The 25,259-nt window shown below is 43.2% G+C and overlaps 1 protein-coding gene across 9 annotated transcripts in view; it reads left to right on the top strand.

Annotated features, from left to right (window-relative positions):
• CAMK1D (calcium/calmodulin dependent protein kinase ID) overlaps positions 1-25,259 on the top strand; it is a 430,651-nt gene that overhangs the window by 268,927 nt on the left and 136,465 nt on the right. For all 9 annotated transcript variants that reach the window (XM_021063979.1, XM_021063982.1, XM_021063978.1 and 6 more), the window contains 1 exon segment: positions 2,223-2,297. In XM_021063979.1, coding sequence (XP_020919638.1) covers positions 2,223-2,297 — 75 coding nt within the window.

Genomic DNA, 25,259 nt, shown 5'->3' with positions numbered 1-25,259 from the left:
AATGTGAATGTGATATCATGTCTTCCCATTTCTCTCACACAGGCTGCATCGACTAATAAGAGCTGTAGCAATCAAAGCAAGGCATTGCCTCTCAGTTAATTATTTTGTTCTCTTCCTTCATCTGCTCAAAGGGAGGATAATATTCCAGTTGTTCCACCTTATAAACTTCTCTTGAGGGGAAGACATCACACACTTAAGAAAATTGCTTCCATTTCCCCTAAATAAATAATGACTATGGCTCTTCAGTAGCGAAAGCCTTAAATATCATATATTCATTCAGCAAACATTATCGAGCAGCTCTATGCTAGGTACTAAGGGCACACAATGAATACGATGCAGGCACTGCTTTCAAGGTTCACAGGAATCTGCACGTTAAATGCTTGCTTTTAAATGGCTCAGCAGTCATTTCAGAGAGAAAGCTTGTGGAAAGAGCTAATTAGCTCCCAGAGTAATGAAATGATTTTTTTCTCAACCGCTTTAAATAAACATCAAGCCTTACATTTTGAGCAGAAGCTATTCCTAATCGGTAGATCGGGGGCTGGAACTAGGCTGTTTCTTTCTCCTGGGTTGTGTAGTTAGGACTTTGCTGCTCCCTGCGTGGCTGGCCCACAGACCAGCAGCATCTGTCCCTTCCCTTCAACTCCTGCAAGCCTGATGGACATACATTCTCAGGCCCCTCCCTGGACCCACTGAAGCAGAATGTGCAGTGGGGACCAGCAGTGGGACCAGAACCCCAGGTGGTTTGTTTGCACACTGACGTTTGAGAAAGGCTGGTTTAATACAGAATTTCTCCAGCTCTACTTTGTGCAGACTCATCATCTGAGGATCTTGTTAAAACAGATTCTGGGGCTTCAGCCTTAGGGATTCTGATTCTCGGTGGTGGAGCCTTACCTGAGAATTTGCGTTTCTCACTGTCTCCCAGGAGATTCTGGTGCCGCCAATTTGGGAACCACCCTTGGGGTAGCACCAGTCTAGTTTGCTGGGGGACTGAATTGCCCTTTCTTGGTGATGGTAACTAGAACCTCAATGAGGAAGTGGGTCTGGTTTTCCATTGTTTACACTGGAGTCATGAACATGACAACGAAACCGTTCCTGGGGACATCTAGTCGGTTATGGGGATGGATTTGCATATAGTGGACTGTTTAAACCAGTCTGTGGTCATTGTGAAACCACAGAAGAGGGAGTGATTAAATTCTTCTTGGGGCTCTGCCATCTGACGTTGGGCTCTGAAAGATGATGGGACTTTGGCCCATTCCTGGGATTCATATAAATAAATATGGGAAGGCTGGGATATACATGAATCAGTAATAGCAATCTGCGGGGGGGGTGGACTCAGTGTCCCCTGCAAACCATCTCTGAAGGTTCTGCTTGGCCATGAAAGCTTTTAAAGGAGAAAGGGAAGTCATCTCAGTTGACCACTGACTTAGGGGTCAGAGTCATTGCCATCCCCTACTGTAGGCTTGTGACCTTTCCTTAGATGCTGTCGTGTTCACACAGTTTGTTTGCAGGAGTGCTGAAGGGGAAGCCAGAGAAGAGAGCTGGTCATCCATTCCCTCCTTATTCTTCCTTTTCTACTTCTTTGATCTATAGAAAGAACCAACACGTTAGGCAGGGTTATTGTGTGATCAAAAATTTGAAAGGCATGCTGTGACTGGAGATGAGTCGAGCATGGAGGTGCCTAGTTTAAGACTAGTGACAAGATAAAAGAGCTCTTTCCTGACAAAAGTTCCTTGCAAGATGGGTCTGGGGAAAAGTTTGCGGACGAGATTGAGAGGAGTCTTAAAAAGGTCACATTAAAGAGTTCAAAATCGGGAGTTCCAGTCGTGGCGCAGTGGTTAACGCATCCGACTAGGAACCGTGAGGTTGCGGGTTCGATCCCTGTCCTTGCTCAGTGGGTTAAGGATCCAGCGTTGCCGTGAGCTGTGGTGTAGGTTGCAGACGTGGCTCAGATCCCGAGTTGCTGTGGCTCTGGTGTAGGCCGGCAGCTACAGCTCCAATTAGACCCCTAGCCTGGGAACCTCCATATGCTGTGAGAGCGGCCCACGAAATGGCAAAAAAAGACAAAAAAAAAAAAAAAAAAAGTTCAAAATCTTAGAAATTTCTGCTGTAATGACATCTGCTGTTTTTTTTCTTTTTTTTTTTTTTTTTTTTACTTTAAAAAAAAGCTTTCAAGTCTCATTGTACTAACTATTCCGTATATGTGCTTTTTTTTGTTGTTTCAGGATTAAGCATGAAAACATTGTGGCCCTGGAAGACATTTATGAAAGCCCGAATCACTTGTACTTGGTCATGCAGCTGTAAGTACCTTGTTTCCTTGATGAGTGCACAACCAGGGTTTGCAAACTCAAATGCCTAAAGGGCCGGCTGGTAAAATAAACAAGTGGGCTTTATTTCTAACAGGGCAGGGTGAGAACTCTGGGGCTTTGGGGAAGAATGAGTCCATCTAAAGACAGTGGGCCAGACACAGGAGGCTGCAGGCCTTACTTGGTCTCATCTGTAGCTACTGGACCAGACTGAAAACCTAGAGTCCTCACGATGGACTCTGACGCCACTATTGCAGGGCTACATGTAGGTTGTCTCTTTTGTTTTTTAACATGCGGGATCCAAATGGGGCTTCCTGAAAAGACTTCCGTGGGCCCGCTGTGAAGTACACTCTGCTCCTGTCTCCAGGAGCAACTCCTACCCTTGTCTTCATTTCTGGGGAGCCTGGGGGAGGGCAGCAGATGGTAGCTAAGTGTTCGGTCCCTTCCCTTCCACTCCTTTGTGGGCAGGTAAATAAACATGTGATCCGTGCCAGATATAAGAGACGTATAATTGGCATCGGACTATGACCTCATCACCCCCTTTAGAATACTTCTGCATTCCAGTAATTCTGGAGATGACTAGACGGTGGCGGAAACAAAAAAGCTGAATCTCTACGTAGAGATTCTACTTGAACGTGGTTTTCTTTCTTTCTTCTTTTTTTTTTTTCTTCAATGTGAGATAAAATTAGCCTCCTCACTTACACAAATGCTTTATTCTAAGTGATGTTACTTGTAGGAGTTTCCTGGGCCTGAATTTGTTGTAATTAAATGATGGAAGCTGTGTCAGAGTGGTGTGTTTTCACCAGGACCTGAGTCAGTTCTGGATCCGTGCTCATGAGCTTAATGACCAAAGAGGATTGTTGTCGAAGTTCAGAAAATATACTTAAATTTCATTATTTATGAATGATTTTCAGACTTTGGATTTCCAGAGGTATTTGGAAGATTTGAGTGTCAAGCTAACAATTTATTTTTCATCTATTTTCCTTTTCCTTATACATGTTTAAACAATATATTAACTTGGAATCATATTAGGATGTAAGCACATGTTCATCAACGTATTTATTTAATCTTTCATTATCTTGAATGTATTTTTAGCAGATAGTGACATTTTCTGTATAAGCATTTTAAAAAGTGTCCCCATTGGAAGCATTTGATTTTTCTCTGACAAATGATAGTCGTGGGTGATGAGCAGCAGTTTCACAGATTTGTGTGTTGTTTCAACCATGAGACGGGCAGTTACTGCTGGTTCCGTGTTGATTTTCAGTGGCATAAGTGTGATTTTTCCTAGTTCCTTGCTGTTCCGTTATATGATTTACCACACTGGTTCTTCCTAGAAAGTGGTGGCTCTCCCCAAATCTGATAGACTCCCCAGAGCTCATATGACTTTGTTTTATACAGAATCTATTTTTAAAGTAGCAGGTGAATTACTTTGCCACCAAATAACGACCACCCCAAATAATGGGAAAATAGGACACTTTGGTAACAAGAAGAAGCCCCACAAACTGTCAGCAGTATATTTAAATGTGTGCTTTTTTTTTTTTAATGGGTGATGCAAAAAACAAGGTATTAATATTTGAATCCAAAGCTGTGTGGATTCACTTGCTTTAAGTTCTCTGTTTATGGAACTGTCAGTAAAAAAAAAAAAAAAAAAAAAATCAGTGGAAAGCACCCCAAATGTATGGGTCTCAGCTCTGCCTCTTACTAGTTGGGTGAATTTGAGGAAATAATGTGGCCTCTCTCAGTATCAGTTTCCTTAATGGAAAAAATTTACATGATAGTAATATTTACATAGAGGGCTGTTGTGAATACTCATTGAGAAAAACGTGTGGGAAATAGTCCGTCACAAATAATAGGTCCTCAGTGCAGACTCCTTTATGGAATTAGATCATTTTGTCCATCAGTTTATCTCTGCAGGTGGTTTTAAATTTTACGAGATAAAGTTCAAGTACATTTGACTTCTGCCTTTCTAAGCAACTTGATTGTGTACTTAACCAGCAGAAGCGTATGGAAAGATAGGTTGGCAGCACAAGAAAGTGACTGGATCGGGATGAACTTGGAAACGAAGTCGTATGGTGGCACGGCTGTCCCCACTCCTTCACGGAGCCTTTCTAGCTTGGATCTCTCCTCTCTTTTGCAACTGTCCCCAAACTTCCTTCATATGGACTGCACTCATTCAGAAGTTGTGTTAATGCAGAGAGAAATCGGGCTAGAATTCACTTGCAGGGGTCACCGTATGAGGTTGGTCAGGCAAATTAATCACAAAATTCAGAGCTAGAGGCCGTGAATGTTTGGAAAAAACTGCTTCCATGCATGATTAAGCAGTTGAGAGGCACTATTAACCCAAACTTTGGATCCGCTAATTACAAGCTGTTCACGTGTATAAATTTTTTTCTCATTGGTTCTCATTACTTTTTTAAAAAATCAACTTTATTGAGCTATAATTTACATACAATTAATGACACCCATCGAAACTGAACATTTCAGTGATGAATGTGAGAGAATCAGAGACCCAGCACTGCAGTCAAGCACAGAATATTCCCATCAGCCCTGAGATCCTTTGTGGTCCTCTCTTCCTTCTCCCCACCCAGGAGGCAGCCACTTTCACTCAGAGATTATTGTTCATCTTCGAAAATATTATGTGAGTGGGATTGTATAGAAGGCCACTTTGGGGTCTGACTTATTACGCTCAACACAGTTGTTGACATTCACCCACATACTAGCAGGATCTGAAGTTTGTTCCTTTTAGTGCCGAGTAGTATTTCTTCGTTGTGGGTATTTCACATTCTATCCACTTACCGTGTTTGCTAGACTCGTTTGTGCTGGTCTCAGCCTATCGGCAATGACCTGTGTTGTGGCCGGACCTTGTTGCGGTTCTCATTGTGACTGCAGGATGCCCGTAGCAGTAACCATTGGGGAACTTTGAAAGGAGAAAGGTGTGTACCTTACAAGACCTGGAAATTACATAGCACACCTGGGGCCCTGTAGTGTAGTGGGGGAGAGAAGACAGCGAGGGAGGGAGGGATGGGGTGGGGGGGTAGGGAGAGAGAGAGAGAGAGGAGGGAAAGAGAAACAGATTGGTGTTCTGCTTTTATTGGGGCCCAGGGAGGGGTACTGGGGTTTCGATGGCCCACTTCTTTGCTGGTGAATTTAAAATAGAACAGTGGAAATTTAAAGCATGCGAAGAGAGGGTGTTCCCATTGTGGTGAAGCTGAAGCAAATCTGACTAGTATCCACGAGGATGTGGGTTCAATCCCTGGCCTCATTCAGTGGATTGGGGATCCGTTGTTGCTATGAGCTGTGGTGTAGGTCGCAGTCACGGCTCGGATCCAGTGTTACTGTAGCTGTGGTGTAGGCTGGTAGCTGTAGCTCTCATTGGACCCCTAGACTGAGAACAAGAGAAACAACCAAGTAGCTCAACTGTTTCTTGAAATCAACCAAGATCTCTAAAACAAGGGGCCTGAGTGTGGGAAGTGGTCCTGACTCTTGATCTGGTCTTGTGGCGGGCAGCGTGTGTATGTGAGATCACCTTTTTTGAAGAGGACGCTTCTGTCATTGAAGCTTAAGTCAGGCGCTTGCGCTGCGCAAAGGGAAACAACTATCAGGGCTTACGCTGCGTAGACACAGGGTTGTTTGCAGTTTGAGGGCTCTTAGGAATAGAGCTGCTATGAACCTTCATCGCAAGCCTCTGTGTGGACCTGTGTTTGGGTGAAGACCTAGGAGCAGAATGAGGAGGAGGAACTTTTATGTGGAATTTTTTGAGAAACTGTCAGACAGTTTTCCAAAGCGGTCTTACCATTTTGCATTTTTGGCAAAAGCACACGTCAAGTTCCTGTTGTCCTGCATTCTCGGCAACACTTGATAATGTCTTTTCAGCTTTAGCCATTTTAGTGGGTGTGTAGTGGTATCTCATAGTGCTTTTCATTTGCATTTCTGGCAAGTCTTTAAAATCAGCAAGTGTCATTTTTAATTTTTTTATTCTTTTTTAAAAATTGTTTTGGATATTCTAGATTATGTGCATTTTCATATAAACTGTAAAATCAGCTTATATTCCCCCACCCACAATGCTATGGGAATTTTGTTTGGGATTGTATTCAGTCTCTATCTCTGGGAACAATTGGCAATTAAAAAATTGAACCTTTAAATCCTTAAACACAAGCAGTCTCTCCACTTAATTAGATCTTCCATTTCTCTTAAAATTTTTATTGTTTTTAGCATGTAAGTCTTCCATATCTTTGTTGAATTTATGCTGAAATATATATATATATATTTTTAGTGATTTTTATTTTTTCCGTCATAGCTGGTTTGCAGTGTTCTGTCAATTTTCTACTGTACAGCAAGGTGACCCAGTTATACATACATACATATCGTGTGTGTATATATATATATTCTTTTTCTCACATTATCATGCTCTGTCATAAGTGACTAGATACAGTTCCCAGTGCTATACAGCAGGATCTCATTCCTTATCCATTCCAAAGGCACTAGTTTTCATCTATTAATCCCAAATTCCCAGTCCCTCCTGCTCCCTCCCCCTCGGCAATCACAAGTCTGTTCTTCAAGTCCATGATTTTCATTTCTGTGGAAAGGTTCATGTGTACCATATATTAGGTTCCAGATATTAGCAATATCATATGCTATTTGTCTTTCTTTTTCTGACGTACTTCACTCAGGATGAAAGCCTCTAGTTCCTGTTGCTGCAAATGGCATTTTGTTCTTTTTTATGGCTGAGTAGTATTCCATTGTGTATATATATCACATCTTTTTAATCCATTCATCTGTTGATGGACATTTAGGTTGTTTCCATGTCTGGGCTATTGTGAATAGTGCTGCACTGAACACACAGGTGCATGTGTCTTTTTCACGGAAAGTTTTGTCCAGATATATGCCCAAGAGTGGGATTGTGGGGTCATATGGTAGTTCTATATTTAGTTTTCTAAGGTGCCTCCATACTGTTTTCCATAGTGTTTGTACCAGTTTACATTCCCACCAACAGTGCAGGAGGATTCCCTTTTCTTCATACCCTCTGCATCGTTTGTTATTTGTGGACATGTTAATGATGGCCGTTCTGACTTGTGGGAGGGGGTACCTCGTGGTTTTGATTTGCATTTCTCTAATAATCAGTGATGTGAAGCATTTTTTCATGTGCTTGTTGGCCATCTGTATATCTTCCTTGGAGAACTGTCTAGTCAAGTCTTTTGCCTATTTTTCCATTGGGTGGTTGGCTTTTTTGCTGTTGGGTTGTATAAATTGTATATTTTAGAGATAAAGCTCTTGTCAGTTGCATCGTTTGAAACTATTTTCTCCCATTCTGTAAGTTGTCTGAAATATATTTTTTCGATCCTGTTGTAAATGAGTTTCTACTTCATTTTTCCAGTAACTTGCTACTATTATATAAAAATACAATTGATTTTTGTACATTAACCTACAACCTCGCTATATTCACTTACTGGTTATTGTAGTTGTTTTGTGAATTTCTTAGCATTTTCTGTCTAAACAATCATGCCATCTGCAATTCACATTAGTTCTGGTTGGTCCCCAAAGGAATTCTATTTGGTAAAAGCATTGACAATTTAGTCTTAAATATTAAGTGTAATTTAATGTCATAATTGTATTTCTTTAGAATGTTTTATGTTAGCTGTTTTGAAAATTCAAATTGACCTCTCTCTTATTCCTTCCTCTCCTCCTCTTTTTATGTAAATCAGTAAGGTTTGTGGGTTTTTTTTTTGTTTTTTGTTTTTTAAGCAATAGCAGAAAAGAAAGAAATAGAGAAAAGAAAGAAGGAAGAAGGAAAAAAAGCAATGATGGAAAACTCTTGTATCAGAATATAATTTTGGGAAAAGCTCTGGTTTGGTTTGAGGATTTTGTGGGCTTTATTGTTATTTTGTATTATTGTGTTTTGGTTTTTTTGAGACCCCTGGATCTTTTCTGCCTGGGTCAGTGGAAGGTGGGTTTGAGGTTGGTTGGGGTTTTGGGGGTTTGTTTTTGTTTTTTTAAGAGTTTAGAATGTGCTCCATTTCTAAATACTTGGGGCGGCTCTAGAACATGACATTTGAAGGGAACTATATTTCACAATATTTGTGCCTGGGAGGTTTCTGGTTTCCTAGGAAACGTCATCTTGGGCACTGACACTCAGATATAATAGGGGATGCTCAGCACCCTAATTTTATTACTTAGCTAATTGCTATTTCGAATCTGGGCAGTGTAGCATTTTTGTTCCTCTGCTGCTGCAGCACAAGAGACTTGATTGTTTATGGAGGTCTATATTTAAATTTTATTTGGGTTTGGGACAAATATCTTTTTTTTTTTTTCCAGAATGCTACGTTTTGGAACATTCTTCTCTTTTTTAGTTCTTTTCTTATTATTATTGAGAGATAATTGACTTATGTTTTTTTGGTTTTGGGGTATTTTTGTCTTTTTTTTTTTTTTTTTTTTTGTCTTTTGTCTTTTTAGAGCTGGCACCTGAGGCATATGGAGGTTCCCAGGCTAGGAATTGGAGCTGCCGGCTTATGCCACAGCCACAGCAACACAGGATCCAAGCCATGTCTGCAACCTACAGCACAGCTCACGGCCATGCTGGACCCTTAACCCTCTGAGCAAGGCCAGGGATGGAACCTGCGTCCTCAAGCATACTAATCACATTCGTTTCCACTGAGGCACGACGGGCACTCTGACTTATATGCATTTTATGTATACAACATGGTAGTTCTTTTTGGAACATTCTTCCTTGGATAGTGTGAGGTCAAAATGACATTGAGGTAAGTGACAGAAGAAAAGTTAGTTTGTTTAGAGTTTATTTCTTGTCTGACTTTGCCTGTGGAATATTAGCTTGTGGAATATCTGGAGGCAATAAAGAGACCCCCCCCTCCACTATTCCCCTTTTATAATAATTTATGATGTAAAATATGCTTCAGGCTGATGCAATTCAAAGGACGCATCAGAATGATTTTTTTTGAAAAGAGATTATATTCCTTATTGAATTATATCATATTTTCAGTAAGACTTGAATTTCTGTATGTGGGTAACTCCTGACTCTGTCTCCTTAACCCGGATCCCTCCCCCGAACCCAAGCTGTATATCCAGCTCTCTGTTCAGCTCCTCTTGGCTGTGCAATAAACACCAGTCCCTCATCAGGTCCCAAATAAATTCCAGAATGTTCCACAAAACCCGCCTCTCCTGCCATCTGTCTCATCTTAGCAAATAGTAGCTTCTTTCTTCCAGTTGCTCAGACCAAAAACTAAAGTCCTTCTTGACTCATCTTTTTTCTCTTAATGCCCTACAACCCCATCCATCGGCAAACCCTGTGGTCACTCTCTGGAGACTAACCCGAGAATCCAGCCACTTTCTCGCGTGTAAGGCTTATCTGCCTTTGCCCAGCCCTCCCCTTGACCCTGCTCCTTCCCAGCGTGTTAGCCAGACCTTGTCAGTCCTCTGTTGGACACTCCCATCGGCTTCCCATCTCAGAGTACGGGACCAGGTCCTTACAGCGATCTCCAGACCCCCTGGTCACCCTTGACCTCATCGCCCACATCTGTCTCATCATTTCACTCAGCTGCAGCCAGACCGGCCACCTTGCTGTTCCCTAAAGATGCCCCCCCCACACACCACTAGGGACCCTTGTTCTGCTCGGGACTCTGCCTCCCACCGATACCTTCATGCTCTCCTGGAAGTATGGGGAACATGAGAGGCAGGTTCTGCTGTGCCATATTTTAGATTCCACATGTTAAGTGATATCATGTAGTATTTGCCTTTCTCTTTCTGACCTACTTAGTATGAGAATCTCACAGACATGGAGAACAGACTTGTGGTTGACAAGGGGTCCCCCCTTCTGGGGATGGGAATGGACTGGGAGTTCAGGATTAACAGGTGCAAACTGTTATGTTTAGAAAAGATAAACAGGAGTTCCAGTCGTGGCTCAGTGGTTAACGAATCCGACTAGGAACCATGAGGTTGCGGGTTCGATCCCTGCCCTTGCTCAGTGGGTTAACGATCCGGCGTTGCCGTGAGCTGTGGTGTAGGTTGCAGACGGCTTGGATCCTGCGTTGCTGTGGCTCTGGTGTAGGCCAGTGGCTACAACTCCAATTCAACCCCTAGCCTGGGAACCTCCATATGCCGCGGGAACGGCCCTAGAAATGGCAAAAAGACAAAAAAAAAAAACCAAAAAACAAAAAAAAGATAAACATCAAGGTCCTACTGTACAGCACTGGGAACTGTATCCAGTCTCCTGAGCTGAACCATAATGGAAAATGATGTGAAAGAGAATGTGTATATATAAAAAAATACATGTATATATGACTGAGTCCCTTTGCTGTTCAGCAGAAATTGACCCGCCATTGTAAATCAACTCTAATAAAAAATAAAATTAAAAAAGAAACATTGGAAAGAAACACTGGAATTTCTACCAGATGTCCCCTTTTCCATCAGCTCTTCCCCGCTCCCCCATGAAATAATAGTTCCCCACCATCTCCTGCCACACATACATTCGTTCATGCCCTGCCCTCTTCCCAACTTGATTTTTCTGTCTGACACTTGTCACCATCAGAAAACATGCTCTCTGCCCTGTGCTCTGCTAGGAACCCCCCCCCCCGCTTGCCATTATCACAGGCACTTAATAAATGCTTGCTCAGTTAATATGGTTACATGTCAAAGAGTCGTGGTTGACACTGATTCACTCGTTTAATCCTCACAACAAACTCAGGAGCAGCTCTGATCCTAATTTCACATGAAGCATCTGAGCAGAAAGGTTGGAGCATTTATCCAAGCCAGTGAATAACCCTGGGACACACTTAATCAGTGTAGTGAGGAGTTCCCGCTGTGGCACGGTGGGTTAAGGATCTGACCGCAGCAGCTCAGGCCACTGCAGACATGAGAGTTGAATCCTCAGCCTGGCATAGTGCGGTAAGGATCTGGGGTTGCGGCAGCTATAGCATAGGTTGCATTTGATCCCTGGCCTGGGACCTTCCATATGCCTCAAATGTGGCCCAAAAACCCCCAAACAAACCCCAAAACAAAAACCCACCAATGACAGTTTTTTTTGTTTGTTTGTTTGTTTGTTTGTTTTTAAGGAAAATAATCTTGTGGATAATATGTGCGAATAGTTTGGTTTGCCTGGAAAAATGTATTATTTATGGTCCCATAAAAGCACAACTAGCTAGAAAATGCCCTGTATCTTGTAGTGGTTTGTGAGGGGGAAAAAATTTGCCAAATAATACCACAAGAAATCACTAAAGTGGTCTCAGTTCATTCGCAGCAATGATCGTGTTTCTTTCTTAAGTAATTTTTTTCCAGGAATGGAGGAATGGATGAGCGTGTTTCACCAGTGTTGGGGTTTGTTACATTGTGCATATTCCACGTGAGATACGCATTTTTCTAACACTCCTTTTATTCCAGGGTGGCATTAAGATATGTACAACTAGTTACCCGCCGAGCCTGAAAACTAATTATTAAACACAGTTTCTTCAAAGAATGGTAATTTGATTCCTGAGCAGTCCAAGACACAAAAATATATGCAGCTTCCAAGAGAAAATATGATTTATCTGTTCCATTAGCTGCTGCGCAAAGCTGTTTGAACAGTCCCTCTGTTTGTGGGTTGCCAGTGTTAACTTCGTGTGGGTATTGTATTCATAATTCATACCGTGTGTTCCCAGAAACAGTTTTAATTAGAACACAAATTATGACTCCCAATAGAAAGTCTTTTGTAAGTAGCCAAGCGTGATAATGGAGCGCTTCTGACTATGACACCTTAATATATTAACATATAAATTACCCAAACCTTATCTCTGCTCACAACGGGCTCTAGTCGAGAGCCTCGAGGGCTTCTGTTTAGGATTGGGTGGGTGGGCAGGGGCTGGGGGGGACGCATAAGGCACGGTGGTGGGTTCCACAGCTCTCCTTGTGGAGGGGCCATGACAGCCCACAAGCACTGCATCCCTCGAGGTGTGTGCGGGGAGCCCCGGATCACCTGGGAGGTCCCGACGGAGGAGACATCGTGGGTGGAGTGAGATTAGGACTTGCCACAGGGATGTGCCCGGCCTGGGGTGGGGGCTGTGCTCCAGGCCGAAGGACTGGTACCCGGGGGAGGGGGCACTGGGGAGGCTGTGCGGATGCCAGGGGCTCCGTCTGTGGAGGTTCAGTCTGTAGGAGTCCAGTTGGGGAGAGATTTAGTCTGTGAGGGGCCCCATCTGTGGGGGTCCCGTCTGAGGGGGTCTAGAGTCTGGGGGAGGTTGGATGATGGGAGATCCTTTTTGCAGGGATGTGGTCTCTGAGGGGTTCATTCTGTGGCATGTTCAGTTGGTGAGAGATTTCGTCTGTGAGGGGTTGTCTCTGAAGGGTCACGTCTGTGGGGAGTCCCGTCTGGGGGGGTTTGGAATGTGGGGGTCCAGCCTGTGGGGGAGGCGTCCGTTCTTTTAAGGGTCTGTGTTAGGTTCGCCGAAGGAGGACCCCACGAGCCCAAATTGTGTCACGAGAAATTTAGAGCCGCCCCTGAGAAGGATGGGCTGAGGCCAGGATGGCGCCCCCTGACTGTGAGGAGAAGCTCGTCTTCTGCACGGTCATGGTGCGAACACGTGGCTCAGGTCTGTGGTGGGAACTTCTGGCAAGGACAGTGAAAGGAAGGTCACACAGTTTGGGGAAGGGGGGTCAAGGCCCACAGCCAAGCATTTGCGGCAGGGAAAGATTCCACAGTGTGAGGAGATGGTTGGAGTCGGCGTCTCAGGACAGGGAAGGGCCGCAGCAGGGGTTGACATCCAGGGGCCGTTCCTCTTTCTGGGCGGTTGTCTCCGCAGGCAGTGGTTTCCCGTAGACCATTGCTCCTGCTGTCCAGTTTGAACAGCTACGTTCCAGGGAGGGGAACATTCTCTGGGGACCTTATCTCTGTGGTCTTAGGAGGTTCAGTTTGTGAGAGGCTTCATCTGTCTCTGGGGCATCAGCTCTTTGAGGGGTGTAGAGTGTGAGGGGTCCAGCCTGTGGGGATCTGTTCTTTGAGTGTTTCAGTTTATGGGGGGGGGGGTTCCAACTCGTGAGGAGTTTAATCTGTGGAGGCTCCAGTCTGTGGAGGGGTCAGTCTGTGAGGGGTGCCATCTATAAGATGCTCAGTCTATCGGGATCTGTCTTTGGGGATTCAGTCTCTCTCTGGTTTTGTCCTTTGGGGTTCCAGTCTGGCTGGGGTGACTGTAGGACCTCTTGGTGGGAGGCCTGGCTGGAGATCTTGGTAGAAGCAAAGTCAGTACTGCTGGCTGCAGCTGCTGCTGCTTTGGCATCTTCATGCTCATTACTTTATATGCGTTTTGTTTTGTTTTGTTCTGTTTTTCCTGCCATAGGAAAAACACCTACTGAGATTTAACAAGCTTGGAGAGGTAAGAAGGAAAAGAAAAAAAGAAAAGCCAAGGTCCAGTATAAGCACGAACCAACTTTACTAGGTTCAGCTGTGTGACGTTGCCAACATACAGTCATGTTTTTGAGGTCTTCCTTTTTCACGAACATTTACAACTATGCATTTTCCTCTTAGCACTGCTTTTGCTGAACCTCATACGTTTTGTATGTTGTGTTTTCATTTTCATTTGTCCTAAGATTCTTTTCTCTGTTCCTTTGTGATTTCTTCTTTGACCCTTCTTTTGAGTGTGTTGTTTTGTTTCTGTTTTTGTGAATTTTCCAGTGTTCCTTCTGCTGTTGATTGCTAGTTTCCTTCCACTGTGGCCAGAAAAGATACTTTGTATGATTTCAGTGGTTTAAAAGTTCATTTTTTTTGTGTGTTTTGCAGCCCAGCGCATCCTGGAGAATGTTCCATGTGACCCTGAAAAACATGTACATTCTGCTGTTGTCAGATGGTGTGTTCTGTGTGTCTGTTGTGATGATCGGTTAGTAGTGATGATTGGTTAGTAGTGATGATTGGTTAGTAGAAATGTTGGAGCCTCTGTTTCCATACTGATGTTCTGTTTGAGCCTTTCATCTATTATGGAGAGTAACATATTGAAGTCTCCTGTTTTCAGAGCTGTTTCTCTCTTCAATCTTATCAATGTTTGTTTCATATCTTGGGGAGCTCTAATATTTGGTACATGTTTGGTGCATGTACCCTTCTAGTGAATGGATCCTTTTATCGGTGAATAATGTCTTTTTTTGTCTCTTACAACAGTTTTGACCTTCTATGACCTTGCTTTTAATGCAGTTGTGTTTGACGTAAAGATTTTTATAATGCTTTTCTAAACATTATCTTACCCATTTTATCCAGTTTGAATGAAACGGAGCATCTTTCATGAAATTTCTACTGAGTTCTTTAAAGTATGCACTGTGTAAAAATCCCATATGTTGTGGAACAATCGTAAAAATTTTGATAGGTGACATCTGGTCACTTATACTCAAATTTGAGACTCCATGAAAGTACATAAAGAGTAGAGTTAGGCATAGAATATAAAGCATCAATTTCAGAAAGTATCCATTTATTAACTTCCATGTTGTATACATATTTATTTATTTTTAAGGATACATGTATCACCATAGAGTCAGTAGTTGGGGCTTGTGAAATTTAAAAAAAAAAAAAAAAGAGAGAGAGAATTATCGCTATGGACTTCATTGCTTCTAATTCCCTAGTAGATAAACATTTGGGGCTTGTAAAAAGTATGTATGTGCAGTCATACATTTTGAATATATCGGTTTAGACATTCTGGTTTAAGATACTGCTGAACTGCAGTTCATTGGATGACTTATTAAAAGAAATAGGCTCTCACCCCAACCAAACCAATTTCCTCATGCCCTGCAAAGGGGATGTGGATGTTCATGCCTCAGGCTTTCTCTCCTGCCGTCCCAATTTCTATAATTCTCTTTCTATTCTAAGGCATCCAGACCTTCTCCTTTATAGTTCACCAGACTAAACCCCTCACCATCCTTCCTAGGCTCCTTAATGCCTCTTTTCCTGCCAGCCCTTCAGCCTGGAGCATAGCCCCCCACCCCGCCCCATGCGCAGCACATCCATCTGCTTGGTCTTAATCACCCTCCATCCGAGGGTATCACTTCCGCCTAAAGCCTTCCCTCTGACCCTAGAGCATTCTGCACACATTTTGAAGAAAGCCGTCTTTGTGTATAATTGCACCTCTTTAAAGTGTAAACTCTGCACCTTCTTTGATCCCAGGGAACCATCCCCCAGAGACTCAACCTTGCCTGAAATTCCATAACATTTTAAATCTGTACTGGTCATCAGGCATCATGACAACCATTCATTCATTTATAATTCTGCCATGTGTCTAGCTTTATCCATCTCTGGGGATATAACAATGAATACAGGGAACTCCCTTGCCCTGTACAGTTTACATTGTAGCGGAAGAGATGGACAGCAGATAAGCAGTTAGCTATATAAGCAAGTAAGTATAATTGTTCTTGCTGTGGTGCAGTGGGTTAAGAATCTGACTCAGTGGAGATGCAGGTTCAGTCCTGACCTGCACAGTGGATTAAAGGATCTGGTGTTGCCACCCCAGACTCAGATTCATTTCCTGGCCCAGGAACTTCCATATGCTGTGGGTGCAGCCATAAAAAAAACAAACAAACAAAACCAAGTAAGTATATATCAGGCAGCAGTAAATTCTGTCAGGACAAATAAAGTGAGGGGAGTTTGCTGTTTTATTCAGGTGGTCAGGGGAGACCTTTCTGATAAGGTGGCATTTGAGCAGAGACCTGAAGGAAGTGAGGTGATGAGCCAGGTGGCAGGGCCTGACTTCATGGGTGTGTGACCAGCCTGACTTCACAGGTGTGTGACCAGGGGTGGGGCCCCACGCTTTGCCATCTTAAAATTCTCAATAATTGGCTCTTGGAATTTGTGTTTCGTAAGCCAAGTCCTAGGGACTTGGAACCTCAGCTCCCATCTTGTCACCTTCTCAGTACAGGTTCTTGGCCACCTGCTCCCCTGTGCCTGCCCGGTGGGGGTCTGGGTACAAGTGTGGGGGTCTGGTCAGATAGTTGCACCCCACACGCCAGTGTGGGTGGAACTGCAGGTGCTGTGGGGTCTGCACTTACTCCATAGGTGAGTATCCCCATGACTAAAGGAAGCTGACATTAAATAACATAGGAGACACCATGAAGGGTTGAACGAAACGACAGAGGGAAGGGGAAAGAGTTTCCTTGATTTTTGAATGAGGAATGTACATTTTTATTTTGCACCAGGGCTCACAAATGATGTGGCCTGCCCTGCGTGTGGCTGTCAGAGAAAACCATCCTGGCGGCACAACAACAGGTGAAGGGCAGGCATGAGCAGGTGCCCTCATGGTAGATCAGGGGCCAGAGAGGCTGGAGGAGAGCAAGGGGGCAGGTGAGCGGGTGCAGCAGAAGGGCCACCTTGAGAGGGGCTGGGCTCAGGAGGGAGGAAGGGTGTAGCAGGGAAGAGGGCTGAGGAGGGAGTTCTAGAACACTCCAAAGTTTACCTGGGTTGTGGTGCATTTGCTTTTCAGGGCTTATATCCTGGATTGTCAGTTTAAATCTGAGTTCCTGTGGCAGAGGCCATGAAGCCATGGGATGTAGCGCCAGGTAACCTTGGAAATAGTCTGTTCCAACCCCAACCTCTGTCCTTTTGAAGGAATCACTGCCCCTTCCTTGGAATCATGGAAATCCAGATGGTTTTTCAGGAGTTCCTGTTGTGGCTCAGTGGGTTAAGAACCTGACATAGTGTCCATGAGGATGTAGGGTTGATCCCTGGCCTTGTTTGGTGGGTTAAAAATCTGGCATTGCCACAAGATGTGGTATAGGCCTGCAGCTGCAGCTCCCATTCAGATGGTTTTTTAGATCATTTCATGGAGAACATTGAGGCTGTTGGGTGTAAACTCTTGTTTTTCCTATTTGGGGGATTTTGTCAGTTATGTAGAAGGAGATTTGGGGGCAATCTCATAGGGCTGATTTACGAACCTCTTGTAGGAGTCCTGTGAATAGAAGGAGCAAGGGCAAGGCTGGGAGCAGGGATTCCGAGCTCCCTCCTGCCTCGGGTGAGCTCTGGGGTGGCTCGGTGCCTGGCCTCCCTGGGTCTGTCTATAAGGTGGAGGGTTCTTCTTGTGGTTGGTCGTTGCTGTTTTTAGACAAGCCCAAGGTCTCAAGTCTAAAGTTACGTGGTCTCTTTCGTTGGCTGTCCTCATTTTCTCGGTGTAAAACTCCATGAAACAAACCCAGAGGTTAGCAACCCAGTAATTGGGTTTTCTGCATCTGCTAGCTGAGTCTGTCCTTTCCCACGGTGATGTTTCTAAAACCGAGTCGTCTCTCTTTGAATCCATGGGGCTTTACCACTAAGGCGTGTTGGCGATGAAGCTGGCTCGGCAACACTGATGGATGTAGGAAATCTGATGTTTCACAGGGCGGGGCGGCCGGCGATGGCTGGGGTTCTGGAGAAGTTCTTTGCTGTTTGGAAGCAGGTGTTCAGAATTCTGCTAGATTTGGATGATTAACTCTGCATCTTGAAATAAAAATCTTTGCTCCCTTGTGGCTCAGACGCCTAAGCTCTGTTCTCCAGGCTTCCTTGTTTCTGCCTGCTCCCCTTTTTCTTTTCTAACAGTTTTATTGAGGTAGAATTGACGTACGGGGCTGTATAAGGTAAAGGCGTATAGCATAATGATTTTATTCATGTACATCCTGATGTGATTATTGCAATAAGTTTAGTAAGCATCCATCGTTTCATAGAGGTACAAAATTAAAGAAATAGAATTTTTTTCTTGTGATGAGAAACTCTTAGGTTTACTCTCTGAACAACTTTCATAGATAACATACAACAGTGTTAATGATATTTATCAGGTTGTACCTTATATTTCTGGAACCTTTTTATCTTATTCCTGGAACTTTGTACCTTTTGACCCCACCTTCTTTTATACATTGAAGGCTTTGGTGTCTGACGCATCCATCTCTATCCCTCCCCCAGTTTCTGTGAATGGGATGATCAGCGTGGTACCTTCAGTGTCCTTGCGGTCACCCCACATGATAACCTTTAGTTTTCTCAACTCACTGCTCCCCTATCACACAGTGGGCGCTTTCTGGAATGGTGGTCCCCAGAGCTGCTTCAGCTCTGTGATCTTGGTCTCCTGTACTCTGTGTCTCTTTTCTGCTTAGCTGACAACAATCCCTTGATTTTTTAGTTTCTTTCCTCTTCTATGGCCTTATTGAGAGCCTTCCAGTGCCTTCCACCTTGGACTTCCTTTTTTTTTTTGGTCTTTTTTGTCTCTTTTCAGGGCCGCACCTGCAGCATATGGAGGTTCCCAGGCTAGGGGTCGAATCAGAGCTACAGCTGCCGACCTGCACCACAGCCACAGCAACACGATCCAAGCCCCATCTTCACCCTACACCACAGCTCACAGCAAGGCTGGATCCTTAACCCACTGAGGGAGGCCAGGGATCGAACCCGCAACCTCATGGTTCCTAGTTGGATTCGTTTCCACTGCGCCACGACAGAAACTCCCACCTTGGACTTCTTTAGCCAAGCTAAACCTTTCCAGGATCCCCTTGGTTACTCCCCTGCCAGCATCCTTCCTTCCTTACCTGCTGTATCCACCTTGCAGATGCAAAACTCAACATCAGTGCAACTGCCTGCATCCTGTGCCCTCACAGCAGGGCTCCTGGGTACCACTGGAGGATGGAACACATTTGGGTGGCTTCTTGAAGCTGCTGAAAATTAAATGGTCTCTAATCTCAGCTCAGTCCCCAGCACCCCTCCTTTCCCGTGATTCTTCTTCCATTCTCTTGTTTTCCCCTTACTCCAGACATTCTTTGTTCTTCTAAGCTACCTGCTCCATCAATTAGATAATAGACCTGTATGAGGCTTTAAGGATGGTACTTTGTAGGTCAATATAAGGATACTAAAATGGCATTGAACTTCTTTGTAAATGAATCTTCCATATTTTGTTTGTATTTGTTAAAAAAAAAAGGTTGGAAATCTTTAATCAAAGTATCGACAAGTTAAGTGCAAAACACACCAGGTTTTGACGCTTTTAGCAGATTGCATTTATTGAAAATAAAACTTGAAACACATCCCTAGAAAACAAAGAAACTGATAAGCAAATTACATGATGAGGTGCGACTAATGTAAAAGAGTTTGGAAATTCTGTGATTGTGCTTTGAAATAACTCAATCTGCAGGTAGAGTCTTGGTGGAGCTCCTACTTCTGATTGGATAATTTTATATCTGTACTGCAATGGAATGAGATTGGGAAGGCTGATTATTTTGCAGCATTCAAATGGGGAGAAATATTTTAAAAATCATATTCAATAGAGACAATCTATTTGATAGCTTGTCTTTTAAAAATATTTATCAAAGAAAGATAGCCAAGAGTAATTATTCTTCTTACAGTATTTTCTGATATTTAGGCAATCAAAAGAAAGCTCTTTAAACAAATTAACTTACATGGATATAAATTACTGTAATTTTTTGGAAGTAAGTTTATTTTAAAAAAATAGTTGTTAGGAGTTCCTGTTGTGGTGCAGTGGGATAAGAATCCGACTGCAGAGGCTCCGGTTGCTGTGGAGGGGATGATTCGATCCTTGGCCCAGTGCAGTGGGTTAAAGTAGGTGTTGCGTTATTTTGTTATTTTTTATGGCTGAGTAGTGTTCCATTGTGTATATATACCACATCTTCTTAATCCATTCATCTGTCATGGACATTTAGGACTGGGTCACTTGCTGTACAGTTGAGAATTGACAGAACATTGTAAACCAACTATAATGGAAAAAGTAAAAATCATTAAAAATAAAAAAAATAAAATAGAAGTTGCCACAGCTATTGCATAGGTCACAGCTGTGGCTCGGGTTCAGTCCCTGGCCTGGGAGCTTCCGTATGTCATGGGTGTGGCCATAAACTTTTAAAAAATTTAAAAATAAAAAGAGTTATTAAAATTCATTTTATAGGCCTACTAATGATCAGCCCTTAAATAATAAATTCAGATATTATATGGCTTTATTAACTTTGGAGGCTTCTTTCACTGGCTCTAAATGAGCTGGATACTAGATTACACAGTAGTTCTACTGTGATACTCTTTCTAACGTGCCTTCTCTCTAGGAATTAAATCTTCCTGTCTTTTCCCACTGTCCCATAAATGATTTTATCATGCTCTTTCTGCTCTTCAGTGCTCACATCTATCTCTTCTGATTGTAAGCTCCCTCACAGCACTGTCTTATTATTCGTGCATTCTCAAGGTTTAGCCCAATGCCTAGAACATAATAAGTCTGTAATAATAATTATTTAGCCAGGAGTTCCCGTCATGGCTCAGTGGTTAACGAATCCGACTAGGAACCATGAGGTTGCGGGTTTGATCCCTGTCCTTGCTCAGTGGGTTAAGGATCCAGCGTTGCTGTGAGCTGTGGTGTAGGTTGCAGACACTGCTCGATCCCGTGTTGCTGTGGCTCTGGCGTAGGCCGGCGGCTATAGCTCTGATTCTAGCCTGGGACCTCCATGTGCTGCAGGAGCGGCCCAAGAAATGGCAGAAAGACAATAATAATTATTATTATTATTTAGCCAGTGAATTTAGGAATCTAGAATTTTTTCTTTTCTTTTCTTTTTTTTGGTAGAACATCCTAATAAACTAACCTATTCATAAAGCATCTGAATTCAACATCAGACTTTTCTTTTCATCACCCCTCTGATAACCACTTAGTCAGACCCCTGGTGACAAGCACGAGAGGCTGAAACATTTCAGGGCATCTGCACATGGTATTTTCACTCAGAATGAATTCACAAGTGCCCTCTAAAAGGGATGAGGTTCCACTGCATGCAGATTTGAAAGCTGATGCCTTTGAATTAAACCAATGAAGCATAAGGGAGATGCATCACTAAGGAAGAGGAATTGCTTGTCTGCAAGACTGTGGTGTATACAGACATCATGGTACCCAGAATGCAGAGCCCGCAGGCTGGTTTGTAAGGCTTATGGGAAGTCAGAGAAGCTGCAGGCAGGGACCAGGCTGTAACAGGAAGTGTTTTCCAGCATCTTGATGTTTTAAGAAATCATCATTCTCTCTTGAAGAGCGGGGCTCCTTGAATCCCCAGGGGCTTTTGATGGATCAGTGACATCCGTCTGAACTGCCTCCCAGGAGGGTCAGATGGATGGGGTTGGGGGGAGGGGAGAGAAACTGTGCTGGGTCAGACATGGGGTCGGTGCATAGGAAGGGAGCATCTCAGAAGTGGTTCCAACCAGAACAGTTCCTGCTGATTTATGCCAAGTTCTTTGGAAGAAAGGACTCCAGCTATTTTAGGTTATAAACCTTGGTGAAGGTCCTTGAAGGAGGTGGCTCAGTCTTTTCGATACTCCTGAGTGTAGTAGGAGGGTATTAATTTATGTGCCTAGACACTAAAAAACATGCACATAATGGGATTGTTCTAAAATAATGCTTAAATGACTGCTTATTTTAAAAAAATCACATCACCATATGAATTGAACAACTTCTTGTAGTCATGGCATGTAAAGATACGATCTGTCAGCATCTTCTATACGTAAACATATGTGTGTGTGTGTGTGTGTGAGTTCCCTTCATGGCTCAGCGGTTAATGAACCCAACTAAAATCCGTGAGGACACAGGTTCAACCCCTGGCCTTGCTCAGTGGGTTAAGGATCCGGTGTTGCCGTGAGCTGTGGTGAAGGTAGCAGATGCAGCTCAGATCCTGAGTTGCTGTGGCTGTGGTGTAGGCTGGCAGCTATGGCTCTGATTTGACTCCTGGCTTGGGAACTTCTGTATTAGGTGGGGCCCTAATATGTGTATATCCACACATACACACACATATATATACCCATATGTATATATATGAAAAACATTATCATTTATAACCCCTATTTTTTTTGTCTTTTCTAGGGCTGCACCCAAAGCATATGGAGGTTCCCGGGCTAGGGGTCAAATCAGAGCTGTAGCCGCCGGCCTACACCACAGCCACAGCAACGCCAAATCTGAGCTGCGTCTGCAAACTACACCGCAGCTCATGGCAATACCGGATCCTTAACCCACTGGGCGAGGCCAGGGATCGAACCTGCAACCTCATGGTTCCTAGTCTTATTTGTTAATTACTGAGTCATGATGGGAACTCCATAACCCTTTTAATAACCAGAAAAAAAGTAAGATATTGGGGATTGGTCAAAAGTTTTTTCCGTCATGGTGCTTTTTATCTTGGGGTTTGGGTTTTTGGTTTGTTTTTTGGTTGAATTTTTTTATTCAAGTATAGTTGATTTACAGTGTTGTGCCAATTTCTGCTGGACATCAAAGTGACCTAGTTTTATATATGTGTATATATATATGCACACACACACATTCCTTTCTTATATTAGTTTCTATCCTGGTCTGTTCCAAGAGACTGGATGTAGTTCCCTGTGCCAAACAGTAGGACCTCATTGCTTATCCATGCTACTAACCCCAAACTCCCAGCATGACATTTTTTTTTTTTTTTTTCTGTGAAGAGCTCTAAACTCTGGAAATATTGACAACCTGAAAGAGGTTACATTTTCTTTTGTAAAATAAGCATCGATCTAGGATGGTCAGGAGATAACCCTCCAGATAGACGTGGGGATGGCGTAGCTGCCTCTGAGGTTCCAACAGGGACTGTAAGTAATCATATTTTTCAAAGGAGCCTAAAAAGTTAAGCCTTGTCTTCCAAAGGTTACCTAAACATAGTCATTGCTAACACATTGCTAACCAGACCAGAACCATGATCTTTAGTGTAGATGCGTGTTAGAACTATTTAGAAACACCAGACATGCCTGGGTTTTAGCATCTGTTACAAAGACTCGGTGCTAAGGGACGGTCCCTTCACATTAGGAAGAGCCACCGGAAATCAATAATAACAGCACTATTAACTTTGCTCAAATCGCTGCCTTCCCAAGAAGTGAAGTTTGCTTAACTGAATAAATTGACCGAGGCCCCTTATGAAGAGCCAGAGTTGCTCATCATCTGTTTCCAGGAATAGCTCTCCAGCCACTGAATTATGCATATTTATATTCACAAAAATCATCTGCAGCCCCTCTTGGTGGTGACTCACTGTCTCCTGTTCTCAGTCATCCCAGGCTTGGGAGGGGGAGGGAGGAGATGGCTTTTCTGAGTGATGGAAACAAAGTCGTGGAAGATAAAGGACAGCAAGTGCCCGGAGGTGGATGGACTTGCACCTTGAGAAGAGCCGAGTGGACAGTGATGGGAATTTAGGACCCTTGGGGACGTTTTGCAGGAGATTTTGACTGCTTTTGCCTTTCAAACGTATCTTATTTTGTTTCATCATCTCCCAGCTACAGCTTACCCGCTCAGCATATGACCCAGAGACTGATGCATTCACTGTGCAGAGAAAGAAACACACTTTTCTGGATGGAGTAACAATGAGTAATAATGAGTAACAGTCAGACCCCTGCAGTGACATCTGCAAGTGAAACAACATTCTTCACACATTGCAAGTTCCAAAGTTCCATCATTTATGCCATATACAGACATGGAAATATTAAGCCTTAGCTGAGGTCTCTTTGTACGTGCTGATAGGAGGCGGTTGTGAAGATATGGTTAATGAATAAACATCACCCATAACATTATGGAGCATGTAGGCTTATTTATGTATTTAAACAAGGTTATATAGGTTTAAGCTTGACCCATATATGCTTAGTGTACAGGAAGTATCTGGAGGACATACAGAAAACTGCTAGGGGTTGGTTTTTGGAGGAAAGCATGGGTGTTTAGAATAGGAAGAAAACTTATTTTTTAATATACACCCTTATATGCTATTTAAATTTCTTTTATAACTATATATATATTTTTTTTCTTAAATTAAGAGACCCCATTTGTACTTATTTCCAGGGTTTGAGAACTTCATTGTAAATCACTTGTCAGATCTCTGAGCCTTTGGGTCCTTCAGCAGACTGGATCTTTACTGCCAACCTTGAAGAGTAATTATTTTGCTTCCACTAATAATTCACAGCGTTGAGAATCAATTGTCAATATGACACGGAATTCCATTTTGCTGGCATAATCGGAGCCTAAATCTTCCTCCATGAAAATGTGATTAAGAGAGAAAGAGTTACACAGATGTGTAATATCAGACTCTAAATGAGAAGATGTCCGATGTGCATTTTCTGAACAGATTCATTTTTAATATCAGCCCTCATAGTCCTTAGTGATTTGGGCCTTAAATGATCTCACTGAGCCATTCATGATTAAGGATCAGCCATTCCCTTTGATTTATTGAGTCTCTGCTCAGGAAAAAAATACCGCACAGTCTATTTTGACAAAGAGCCTTTCAACACAATGCTGCCGGTGTTGTGCCCCCAAAAGTGTGTGCCAGAAATGGTTAGGTCTCTTCTCTCCCTACTGGATTTTACATTTGCAGTAGATTCAAGATGCTGTTTCATTTCCATTACAGCTTTAATAGATGATTATGGAACCTTTGTGAATTGATGAGCGTCCAATTTTGTAATGGGAAATGGTTGATGGATGGCCAGCACCAGTGTCTCAGTCCTCACGAAATTCTATTTTCTCATGATCACATCACTAAACCAAACCAAAGGCCTCAGTGTGTGTGCAGCGTAGCAGTGTCCAAACCAAAGGACTTAGGCATCCAGGCTAGAACAGGAGGAAGCACTTGTCACAGTGCAAGCGAGAGAGTTGACTGAAGCAAAGGCCACTTCTGTTAGTTCTGGAGGTAGATAAACAAGAGGAGGGCAAGTGAAGGTCACAGTGCCACAGGCTTCAGTACCTGGGAAGCTTGGCTTTCCTACTGAAGAACTGTGTGGCCAAAACAAATTGTGCTTCTCTGCCAATTATCCACATGTTCTTCCCCCGCGATGTCTTAGGAATGTCTCGGCTCGTAGACCCAAGAACATTGTGTTTCATTTCTTGGGATTCTGAGACTTCTGTGACTTTGAGCATGGCCATAAATACATACATACGTGCAGTTTTCTGATCTGTTAAAACTGGTTGAAAACAAAACATCCCTGGTCCCCAGAAATGGACGTGACAAAAACCAGGCAGGGATTAAGGTGACTCCCTTAATCAGGTT

The sequence above is a fragment of the Sus scrofa genome, chromosome 10 (genome assembly GCF_000003025.6).
Source record: "Sus scrofa isolate TJ Tabasco breed Duroc chromosome 10, Sscrofa11.1, whole genome shotgun sequence".
Classification (NCBI taxonomy): domain Eukaryota; kingdom Metazoa; phylum Chordata; class Mammalia; order Artiodactyla; family Suidae; genus Sus; species Sus scrofa.
This window is presented reverse-complemented; position numbering and strand designations above follow the sequence as displayed.